Raw genomic sequence first — 12,616 nt, forward strand, 5'->3', positions numbered from 1 at the left:
ATATGTATGTATGTATGTATGTATGTATGTATGTATATATGTATTCTATGGGAATTGTAAGGATAGAAGATTGAATCTCTCTTAAATATGCTCATTTTTTAAAGTAAATATTCTAAAAAAAGATTTAAAGTGCAGCTGGCTCGCTCTGTGCCGTGTTTCAAAGAAGAAATAGCGATAAGATATCGCGCGTTTGCAAGTGTAGACGTTCGTATCACGCTTTTAATATAAATAACAAAAAGTTGCGATCCAATTTCTTCATTACTTTCAAATTTATTCTAGAAAATGCATTTTTGGTAATATAAAATATGATAAAATAACATATAAAATATTTTTCCAGATGACCTCTATATCAATAAAATTTATAATATTGAACTTGATTATACTTTGGGATACGACACACGGATTGACAGGATATTATTGTGAATTTCCATTAGAAATTGGTACAGTATCATTATTGGACATAGAACAGTGTACTCGAGGAACAGTGGGAGTAATGTCGGACACTTATCTTCAATTCTTGCGAATACCCCAAAACGGTGCTTCTGATTGTGATTTTGATCGGTATAATATTTTGCACGAAGGAATGGGAAAGAAATTGAACGGTGCAAATCTCTTTTATCCTACAGTTTTCGCCGGTATTATGGAAAATGTTACATTCGCACTAAGAAGTACAGGAATTCAAATTGTATGTGATCGTATGTTTCATACGACAGAATATTCAGAATTATTAATTTACGAAACCAGCAAAAAGTCGTCGCCCGCTAGAAAACGAAAAACAGCTACAGATCACATCGATATATTTATGTATGTCAATGAGAAATTTGTCTATCCAAACGTAATTTTAAAAGATTTTGCATTACAAATGCAACTGTTATATCACGATGTATTACTATATGAATGTTATAAAGAACGAGAAAAAATGAAACTTGCTTTAGTATCTTTTAATTCTAAATTGATTTCATCAGATTTATTTGCTTATTTTCTAACGAAATCGCGCGGTTATACGGTTGTGGCAAGAAGTGAAGTAGCATATATCATAAAATGTGTACCGGTACAAGTAACAATAAGAAAAACAAAATATTGCTACAACGACCTACCTGTATCATATCAAAATCATAATTATTTCTTAACGCCAATAACTCGCATATTAATACATAATGGCACCAAGATTGATTGCAAACCTAAAATGCCAGCAAAGTTTTTTATAGACAATAAATGGTATGAAGTACTCCCAGATCCGGAAATTGATGAAATTGAGACGACCGAATCAATCACAACATCAATATCGGATTTATTATCTCCCTTTCTTTTTTTCTATAATTTCACTGTTACATTAGGCTATATCATTATAGGGACGATATTCTTTGGCTGCTTGTTTCGTGAAGAAATCTGGGCTTTTCTTATATAAAGGCATTGTTACATTAGGCTATGTCTTTGTACTGTTGATAATTTTGTGCAGCTGGTTTCGTGAAAAAATCTTGCAGGAATAAAAAATGTTTATACACTTTGTAGAAAAAAATACTATAGGATGCATTAAATAAAAATATGTATATGGATTTCTATATAAGAAGATACACTATCTATACATATATTTATATATTTACATTAGTTATATATTTATGTATATATTATAATATATATACATGTATATATTTCTTTTTTCATTTATACAATTACAAGAAAAAAAATATAATCTCTCTCTCTCTTACTGAATTCTATACATAGAGATACATGTATAGAACATTTTTTATAAATTTGGGAATAAGTTTTAATATACATAATTTTTAAGATTATTATTAAAATGTAAGATTTATATATGAGATATGATAGTTATGAGAAAAAATTTGTATCTGCAGTTTCTGTGTTATTTTCAAGGATTTTAATATTAATGTTGTATATTATTCTCTCTATATGTCATTACATATACTTATAAAAAAATCTTTTAAATAGTTTTATAATGTATCTTTTTCAATAAAACTGATCATAAATCTGAACATAATATTTTAATATTTTATGTTCCTGTAATCGTTGAAGTTTTATTTCTATAGTCAAAATAGCTTGCTAAGTAAATGTCCTTTCTCTTTGCTGCTTAAGAATATTGGAATGTATTTAGCAGTAGAATTAGTTATTTAAGATCTTTTTTACTTTTTTCGTACTTTTAAACTTTGCTCTTTAACTTCAAAGCATACAACTTTATTATAAAAAAAGTACTAAACATTTACATATTTTCTCCCTGTACGGAAGAAAATTATATTGCTGCCTGTGATAAGACAAAAAGTTATAACTTTTCAGATTCGAAAATTAAATAATTTACAATTCAGAGCTACTTGCTTTTTTCAATTCCCGCCTAGTGAAAATACCAACTAACAATAAATGCTGAGATTTTTAAATTTGTTAAAGAAGAAAGATCCGAAAAAATATGAATATAATGCACAATTTATAAAAATATAATGATTGCATATATTAAATTATAGATAGTCTTTCCTGATTTGGCTTGCAATAATTTTACGACAAAGAGGCGCAAATATATAGATGCGCTTATATTCTTAAAGTGCATAACAGTTTAAGAAAGAATTAAACGACCGTTAGCTAAACCCACTTGATTAAATCTATATAGTATAGGCCATAGCAGCGACGCTTACATGCAATGTTGAACAGTTTACGACACACGTATCAAACGGACGACATAACACGGGATGATAGACGACGTATCAGTCAGTCCAATAAACAGGCAAACGGACAATATCTTGCAATGTGCACGGGCTTTCTCCAATAGATGCATATAACCTTCCTATTTACCCGGATACATGGGAAACCGGTTATTGGTCCATATTCGCAATAGGCAAATCAATACGTGCATATCGGAATATTCGTATTTGACTGATCGCAATACGATCGAGCGCGGAAACGAAAAATTCTTCGAAAATGTATATATAAACGATGCAATAAAAACATATGCATTTAATGGCGCGATTTTAGGAAATATTATTATTATCAAGACGGGAAAAATATATCTCTATATGTGGAAAATAATGATATTTATATCCAAACGCGAATGGCTTCTGTCCAAAAAAAAAAGTTTTCTTAAAGTGCATTACTACTTGTAACCGGCATTGGCGATCGGCAAATACAATTGTATATTATCAACGGTGATCCAATCGTGAGATTGGATCGGAGTCTCCGAGACCGCAAGTTTTCGGGGATTCCTGCCAGCCGGACCAAGCCGTGCGGTTAATTCGCTCTCGTGCACTTTGAAACTCGATAAGCTCACGGATTGCTCGTCATAATTGTAAACCAATGTCGTTACTGGCGATTCTACGCTAGGTTGCTCGCGACCAGATACCAGCTTAAGCGTAAGGCCATTTTCCGCTCATGAATGGAAAACAACGTCGAATATATATATGTGTTTTGACAGAGAGAGAAAGAGCATGCGTATCTGATAGCGTATCTTAAAGTCGCGATCGAATCGTGTGTTTCGACAATTTACGATATGCGTACATTCTCTAATCGTCAATTCATTATTTCTCGAGAGCGAGTTACTTCACGAAATGTGAATCCATTTTATGTAAATGATAAAGGACGATACGTGTAATAGTCTTCTTCATATACGAAAAGTTACGAAAGATTCATACGCCCAAGTTCCGTATTCCGCTCGTACTCTGGATTATTTCGCAGCACTTTTGCAAAGCGCAAAATGAGAGAAAGTCATAACACCCAAGCTTAATATTTTCAAGTAATTTCCTTCAATTTTCAGGAAACTTTCCCAGCGCAGTCACAATAGCGATTCTACGCTGTCAGAGTAGAAACGGCTTTATAATTTCGACGCGCGCGCGCGCGCGCGTGTCTTGTAATAACATCATTCTTTTTCAATCGTGTATTCAGTTATAAATTTTTCCTTCACAGAGTATTATATCGTAGAAGGAAGTTACGAAGAAAGAAAGTTATAAAGATAAAAATTGAACGTTAATTTTTAAATATTCAAATGGAATAATTTTTCAAAATAATACTTTAAAAACATATAACTGTAAAACATTAAAATAAAGAAAGATATATCTAATATGTTAAAGATTTCAAATTCTATTGATAAGAAAATTCGAGAAATGCGAAAGGCCTGTAGCCTTATTTTTCTTCTGTAAATGGCGTCATAATTTTTTAACTAATAAAAAGATATTAACTTCCGCTACCTAACAATAGACCAGCATTTCTCTCCAAATTCAGGACTGACGGTAAAAAAGTTAGGATAGAGTTAGGAAAAACTCTGCATAATGTGAACTGTAGAAGTTAGTTTCCTGTTTAGCAAGATGATTGGCTAGCGACCGACACGGTAGAACAGTTGGCTAATATCGCTCCCTCGTTTGAATTCGAACCACAATATTGCCGGGTGTCACGGCATCTTTATCGAAATTCCGGTTTTCATTGTTGAATATGTCGAGATTTGCGCGCGACTGAAATTGCTTTCGATTGCGGTGTGTTTGTTTAAACAACGCGTCGTTGAGGAGACACGGATTAACGAACTCGAAATCTCTTAAGACACATAGACTCATATATTTTCTGGGAAAATCCAGGAATAGTTTTATTCACGGTGAATTTCTCCGTCTTTTTCTTTAGCTAACAAATTCGACAAGTCAGCGGGTGAAATATTGGCACAACTGAGTTGTCTTTAAATGCGAGCAACAGCTTAGAACTTTCGCGACAGAACGTAATTCACCGAGAAAGGACCAATTGCCGATGTTGCTGGACATGCGCGCCGCTCGATTTGCAATTCAAGATGTAGTAAATTAGAAAGCGATCGAGAGAAAGATGCGCTCTCGAGAGCGCCCCAAGGTGGCCAAAACGTTTCACGAGTTCGCATTCAGATTGGATTTAATTACGAGCATCTCTATGACCGCGGTCCGGTCTTTTCTGATTGGATGTCCTGACGGTCGCATGAATCTGTGGTCTATGGGGTAAATAGAGGGAACTCGGGCGTGGCCGTTTTAGCGTTGCTGGCAAATGTCGGCCGAAAACCATAGGTCTTTAAAGATCGGATATACGTAGATAAAACGCATATAATATTCCAATTCAAAAAAAAAAAAATGAATAAATGATCTTAACAGATTCAAGATGGATTTTTACATGACAGAAACATTGAGAGAATTTATCGATTCGACCGATTGTTGATTTATTTTGTCAAGTAATTGTAAAATAATTGTTTTTTGAATAAATCTTGTATTTATAATGGACAATCTTGAATGACCGATGTAATTTTCTTGTTTTAAGAAAAATCTTGTCGGACTAAAAAAGTGTCGTCGTTCTTTTGACATCGCATTGTGACTATATAGCGGCCATATAGCATAAACAGCAAATGGAATATCATGAAAGCTGCGAATACGAAAAACTTTATATCTCGCCTCCGTCCTTTTTATTTCGCTTCGTCGTCGCTGAAAGTGTACATGCGCCGCGACACGCGTGCCTCTCACGTTGCACACACGGGGAGTGAGTGGTCCGTAAATTTCTATTTCTTTACGACTCTATATGTGCTCCAAACATGGACGTGTCGTGGCCGGGAAACCGCACGAAGAACCGCATTGCGGCGTTCGACAAAGAAATAAAGGGTATAAAAAAAAGAGAAAGATATTTATCTTCTGTATTCTTTTCCGGGCACTGCTAAGTGTGTAAAGAGATGTAAAGCGGAAAGAGTACGTAATTACCTATGCCGCAAGGTTTGCTGAAATAGTACGATAAAAGTATACGCTTAATTACGTTCTGAAAGTGATTTTAATAAAGATGTAAAAAGTATAACAGAGAAGAGAGAGAATGAAAATATAAGTTCACTCGAGTATAGTAGTCCTCGGTCGAGCTATTTGTGTGCTCGATATTTTTGCCGCCTTTGATCTCGCATTGTGTTAGGATAGTTTTAAAGTGCTCAACTTAAAAGTTTTCCAGTTACGCCTACGGGCCGATTCACCATCACGGTTTTTCTTAGGAACAGCTCAAACGATCCCCTTCCAAGCTGATGGTTCGCCGGTTTCACGTACTAACTGTGTCGGAACGAAAGGTATTTTTGACATATCGTGCGTCATGTGTACGCTTTGACAACTTTGACTTATCTCTATCGATTCGAGGGAGCACAATCAGAATTCGCAAGCGAATCCGAGTTATTATCGCGATTTGATTTTACAGCGAGAGAAAAAAAATTTAGATTTCTCTCTTTATACAGAGAAATGTAAAGAGACAGAGAGACAAAGGGTTGTTCGTGAAGTCCGCGTTGGATATTTCTACAATTACGTGTTTTATACATTTTCACGTCGAGGATACCGATGAAAAATATTGTAACTGTATTTCTGAATCACACACACATAAAAAATATAATTTCACAAAGATAAAATTTCTCACTCGTAATAATCCCGAACTCTCACAATTTCCATTTTGTGGCGAGAAGCTATTGTACCAGTCTTTTGAATAGTTATACAATTTTACCGTTACAATATCACCTTTCACTGCGATATTATCGATATATATAGCAAGTATATAATTTCTGCACGCGATTCCATGACTGCAACCGTATAAAAGAGGGATGGTGGAAAGTACAGAGGTTACACGCACACCTCGATATATACCTGTAGAGATGCCGCTGTAAGGATTCCGTGTGGTTACTCTACACCGGCTTTTATCGAGACGAACGACGTGTGACGACAAGAGAATGGAAAATTGATGTATTTCCTCTCACCGAAGTTTCCACGATTATATACAACGCGATTATATAGCAACGCGTGGAATACCTCGATTTCACGCGGCTGGTGACGCAAGCGCCTTAATCCGTTGATGCGCTATTCAATTTGCATCTTCTTCCAAATTTACACGCACGAGATAATGTAGTATAATACAGCGCAGTTTTATATATATATATATAAATTGTGATGCTGTAATGCCGAGATAATCCGACGAATGCGTATGAGATATACGCAACAAAAATCTCAACAATGGAACAATGCATCCCAAATTGTAGTAATGTAATTATATGAAAGCTCTAGGATTGTTACATCTCCGGTTTAGAATCTCTGGACAAAGGGAAGAAAATCTCCAGACCGAATTTTATATAATTTTCTTTTTATTCATTTATACTATTTCATGTTTCTGACCGCAATATTTATTTTGTAGCCATTTATCGCGCGCGTATTTGATCATGCAATCTGTTTTTTAGAGGACGACCAACTTTCACACCGACGATTTGATCAAAGCGCGCATCGGAGAATTAAGCAACACGTACGCGCGTGCAATTGCATAAACATTCGTGTTTCATTATCAATATCGTTACTTGGCAACACTCCATTACGAACAGGCGAGCGACATTAATTCATAGCGACTACCCGGCATTTACGAACGGACGATGAATCGTCACCGCAATCGTGTTTAAAATTTGCGGTTTACCGTATCTGCAGCGATAATATATAGATCGTCCTCATCACGTATCCATTCGAGACGCGAATGGAAATGTAATTTAAAAATTGATTAGAAATTAGGATGTTAGGGCAGGATAATGGCAGCGTTCGATAAAATACGAACAACGACAACGAGAGTATCCCGTTTATTTGCGAGAAAAAGATACGTACATCGACGTATCTAGTGTTCCAATAAGCTCTCCGGCCAGCTGTTACGCGTCGCGTTTAACGCAATTAAACAAAACCGCGCATCGCAAACGCGGCTCTTTATTGCTCATCAGCAGGCGGGACTCAATTAGGGGCGGCCGCGAATTTGCATAAATAGTGCGGAACGAGCGTCGCATCCGCACGAACGTTGCACCGGCTGTTCGAATGCCGATCGTAATCGCTCGCCGATATACACAGGATGCCCGATAACGTCCAACGTTAATTTAACGAAAGCCTTTTTTCCCCGATAAATTTCCGCACACCGCGGAAACTTTTTCCAACGAAAAATCTATTTAACACGAAGAGAAAATCCGTCGCATTCTCGCATGTCGTGCACTTTATTAATTTATTAAACAATCATGATAAAAAAAATTGGATCTCTCGAATCAAAGTTCTCCGCGAGAGAGGGAAATTCTGTTCGGATTTACGGCTTTGTGATTTAATCGGTCGCGCGAGAATCTATCGTTAAAATTAAGGTCAGAGATATATTGTGTGGAACACACACCCGGTGTACCCTCTGTCCTCGCGTAATCGGGCCTCGCACTATCTCAATTAATTGCCGTCACATTATTTGCGGTCGACGGAGCTTGCCGAACCCCGGCTTTCAACCGCGCTCATTCATCGAGCGCGGGCGGGTTCCAACGAAATCGGTTAATTCCGGATTATCCGAATCGCAAAATGGCCCTTGCTTTGGTCCTTTCGCGCCACGGTTCAATTTGCGCGCGATTAGATAACGAGAGCTGACACTGACGGTGATAATCGCGATTATATCACTCGCAGGGTTCGTGAGAAGAGGAAAGATTTGTCCGAAAGTATAATATCATTTTTTTTTTTTTTTTTTTTTTTATTTTTTGTTCCAATTTAACGTAACCGTGATTGTTCATATCTTTATATGTTAAATTTCGTTCCAAGAACAACAAAGAGAGAGAGATATATACAAACAGTATTTTAATTTAAGAGCTAAAGGTTCTGATGAATCAAGCTACAAGAACGAAACTTTATTTCCAGTTAATTTCAAAGAGAATTTATCTCGATAGGAATCTAGTTCGGGAGTTACTCTTATTGAGATATTTAATGTTGAAAATTTGAAAGTTCAGGGAATTAATCTCTTAGGAAGAGAGTTTACGACTGGGAATCAAATGGATCTCGATATTTTCTCATTTCTCTAAAACTGTTGTACTGACGTACACATACGGAGTTTGTACGTTCAATATATAATCTTTTTTTAAACGTCTAATTAATGTGCGCTCTAAATCATGTAATTTTCTGATGGAGAGGGAGATCTCCTCGAATCTTTATTGCAGTGTAAACACGGAACGTATTTTTTTATTTTTTTTTTTGACTGAGTTCTTCACGGGAACAACAAATAACTCGAGTTTTTACGCTGATTCGTTTAACGATAACAAATCACTGCGTCGAACCTGGACGAATGAAATCGAGCGATTCGTTAACAGGGATATTTTTACGATCATAAATATGGCCGTAAGCGCCGAAGGGGTCGCCGACGCGCGACCTCGTATTTATATAGTGACATTTTGTTCTGCCATCATCAAATATTATTACACATTATTCTGCGGCAAACCCTATTCGACCACCCGTTCATTTCGTCAGTCATTAAAGCACAATCAAGTCGTGTCGCGAATTGATGTGCTCACAGTATGTGTGCATCCATGCACTCTCCTCTCCCGCCCCCTCTATTGAAATCACTTACATAAATGTTACAGCGCGCAACGAATTTATTCGTTGATTTTTGCAAAGCGTCACTAGCGATTTTACGCAGGCAAGCGAGTAATAATCGATCGGCAATAATTAATCATCATGATGCGAGACACGCGCTATACAATAATATCGATATTGATTCCCTCGATCGATTCTACAAAACTGCGCTCGATATAACCAACGAGTAACAAGTGATAAATTATCACGCGCGAATCTCATTTCGCGTAAAGTGCTCGTCGATTAATTGCAGCCACTTTATTTATCAGGAAAGTACATATATCACACCGCGTGGACGTGTTTCCTCTTGTACGTATCCGACATTAATATCGTTTAGTATTACGTATAGATAATATTTGCTTCCCTCTATTTTATATTGTTATTGCATATTCTCTTTGTTATATTTTTCTACCTTTTTTATTTTTTTTTATTGTATAGTTTATTATTTATCTACTACGTTTTTGTTATTTTTTTTTTATTGTATAGTTTATTATTTATCTACTACGTTTTTGTTGTTTTTTTTTTTATTGTATAGTTTATTATTTATCTACTACGTTTTTGTTATTTTTTTTTTATTGTATAGTTTATTATTTATCTACTATGTTTTTTTTTTTTTATTGTATAGTTTATTATTTATCTACTACAGTTTGTTGTTCAAATATTTTCCGTTACATTGTTAAATTTTGCTGCATGGCCGTGTTCAGGTTCTTATTCGGTAAATAGGATAACGCGCGATAAATTAGTTTAACCTCGATATATCTCTCGAGAGATTGAAATAATATTTTCATTTCTCTGCGCGCGGCATGCATAGACAGCTTTTGACGCTTATATGGACATTTATTGTATTACTGTATTATCTGCATTAGATCTTTTCTTTCTTTTAATTTTTTAATCATTGAGATTTTTGCTCAGATATAAAAATAAATATTTATTGACGCAATATATTTTATACTCTCGACGTGTGACAAATTTCAGTTATTATATACAAAAAAAACTTGTTAAAAAATGATGTATTAATGTTATTTGTCGAAAAAAATAGTGTTGTCGAATCTGAAAATTGTCTCGCTATAATAACTAATCGATTTTTATTCCATCATCAAAGCAGTCACGGTCTCGTTGCAATAGCAAAATAAATTCGATAGGAGTGAACAATTTTGCTTTAGTAGCAAACTCGCATCTCTCTGTATGAAAATTTATTCAATAAAATTTTTCTATCTCATACAAAACAGATTTTGCTGTAATATTGTTGTATAATTGGTTATAGCAGCAAAATTTGATCGTTTTTAGATCGAATATGCAATAACAGCGAGACCATTTTGTGCTGCGAGAGCAAAATCCTCTTTTTCTGCTCGTGTGCATATATTAGAGATTTTTACCAACCCATTTATATTGCGACTGAATCACAAAATAAATTCCGCAAAAATATCTATGCGTCTCGATACGAATAATCATATCGCGAACCAAACACAATCGGGGATAATTCGAGGATATTATTGCCATCATAGTCTCTCTAAATATACATTTACGGCTCGTGTCCATATGTATAGTATTTTGTAGCCCGCATCATTTCAACGGATTATCGTGGGCTGATTTCCAATAGAGAAACAAGCGGATAGACACCTCGTCCGCTCGTCTCGTACTCGTATTTATCCGCTCGCTCGCGCATTCAACCCAGTTTTACGCCGATCGATACCGTCGTTCGCCTCTGATAAAAATCACACGAGGTCTTTGATATCGCAGGATAATGCGTCGCGTTATATTCGCTTCGCGTGACGTAAGAGAGCAGTGAAAGAAGATCTCGGTGCGAAAACCGAGACGAGTTTTCAAAGGAAAGAAAGTGCTTTCTTCTAGCGAGAGGCGTAAATGGCTTGTATCTCCTCTAGCGCGTATCCGCGTTCTTTTTACTCTTAAAAAAAAAGAAGTTAGAAACTACATCGATTATCAAAACAAGATGAGGCTAGAGAACCGGACGAGACTTGATAACCAGGTACATCAGCCGGCAGGTTGTGCGAAAAAGGATGCATGGCAACCGGAGATCGCTAGGATTGCATTTCCATTAGTTAATTTACTTTCGTGTGGGGGAGAACCCCATCCTTAAAACTGCTTGCAGTAGCGCCCGCAGTGAAGTCCGAGCGTAAAATATCTTGCATTAAACTAGCGCGACTCACGATTAAAATTCTCTTCCTTTCCCCGGACAAGTTGTCGCGGGTACGTTAACGTCGTTTTTGAAAAAAAAAAAAGTATAATTAGATAATTCGTTTCTCTGGAATTTGCATTCTCAACAAGCACGATATTTTTCCGCGGGTTATCTTTGGACCAGTGTCGATATCTCTACGCGAGCTTATGTGAGATGAGATATTAATAAAACTGATCCGCGTATTTTCGTATCTCGTGTTTAGCGCTGCGCGCGGCTTCGATTCTGATTCCGTATTGGAAAACCGCGACCGCATTTAGAAAATTTGAATATCCACGTTTATGAACGACATTCTAATTTCCGCTCGGCTGGATTGTTTCCAATCTCGACAAGCACACCGCGTGACCCGAGTCGACATTTTTCTCCTCCGACATTTTTTTCGATCTCTCAATTTTTTATCTAACATCTATTCTGATATTTTAAGCAAAATCGAATGTTTTTTGAAACTATTTAATTTATAAATTTTGAACTAGTTAATTTCTATAATGATTTGCCAAAAGCTCCTCTTTTAAATCTCTAAATGGAAGACTGTTCGTTTACTATTTATTCGAGGTACAAAGGAGAAGCTCAATTTCTATATAAATTAGGCCTCGATTGAAATCCCCTAGAATCCATAAACGTGGGAAAATTGAAATTGAAAATGGAAGGAAAATTTCGACTCGTAGAAAAACAACGTGGATCTTTGTCGGATCTCGTCGCGCATTCCTTATTTCTTCATTCCTCTCACGCGAGTACGCGTTTCATGAAGACGTATATTGGCTATATCGCGCCGAATGTTTATGATCATCACGCGGATGGCTGGGAAAATGTTTCGGATATGCCCGCGTGCGCGCGCGTTGCCCTGTCAAAGAAAAATCGTATCCGGCCGGAGGGGAAACGAAGTCGGGCGCGCGCGCGCGTGCATCGTGGAAAGTCGTTCGATACGGGAAGAAGGAAAAATAGGAGACCCTTTGCCAAGAGATAAAAGGAATCTATGGCCGTGTTTACACGGTGCCCCGAGATTGAAGCTCATTCTCGACCATCTCCTCGCTCGCTTTTTAAATAAAACTCACTCGGTTTAGCGCCGCCCATGTTGCCG

General features: G+C 36.5%; 2 protein-coding genes and 1 long non-coding RNA gene across 5 annotated transcripts in view; 2 read left to right on the forward strand and 1 right to left on the reverse strand.

Moving 5' to 3' along the window:
- Positions 1–1,560, forward strand: part of LOC115244838 — a 2,625-nt gene extending 1,065 nt beyond the window's left edge. For both annotated transcript variants that reach the window (XM_029822834.1, XM_029822833.1), the window contains one exon: positions 338–1,560. In XM_029822834.1, the coding sequence (XP_029678694.1) occupies positions 338–1,408 (1,071 nt within the window). In that variant the 3' untranslated portion in view covers positions 1,409–1,560. The remainder of the gene's footprint in view (positions 1–337) is intronic.
- Positions 1–12,616, forward strand: part of LOC115244842 (zwei Ig domain protein zig-8-like) — a 78,681-nt gene that overhangs the window by 10,244 nt on the left and 55,821 nt on the right. The window lies entirely within an intron of this gene.
- Positions 1–12,616, reverse strand: part of LOC115244845 — a 45,522-nt gene that overhangs the window by 4,212 nt on the left and 28,694 nt on the right. The window contains exon 3 of one of the 2 annotated variants that reach the window (XR_003885436.1): positions 2,084–6,020. The exons of the other annotated variant lie outside the window; for it this stretch is intronic. This is a non-coding gene — a long non-coding RNA (uncharacterized LOC115244845). Of the gene's footprint in view, positions 1–2,083; positions 6,021–12,616 lie in introns of those variants that run through there. 2 annotated transcript variants of the gene reach the window in all.

Source organism: Formica exsecta, unplaced genomic scaffold (genome assembly GCF_003651465.1).
Source record: "Formica exsecta isolate Colony F162 unplaced genomic scaffold, ASM365146v1 scaffold871, whole genome shotgun sequence".
NCBI classification, from domain to species: domain Eukaryota; kingdom Metazoa; phylum Arthropoda; class Insecta; order Hymenoptera; family Formicidae; genus Formica; species Formica exsecta.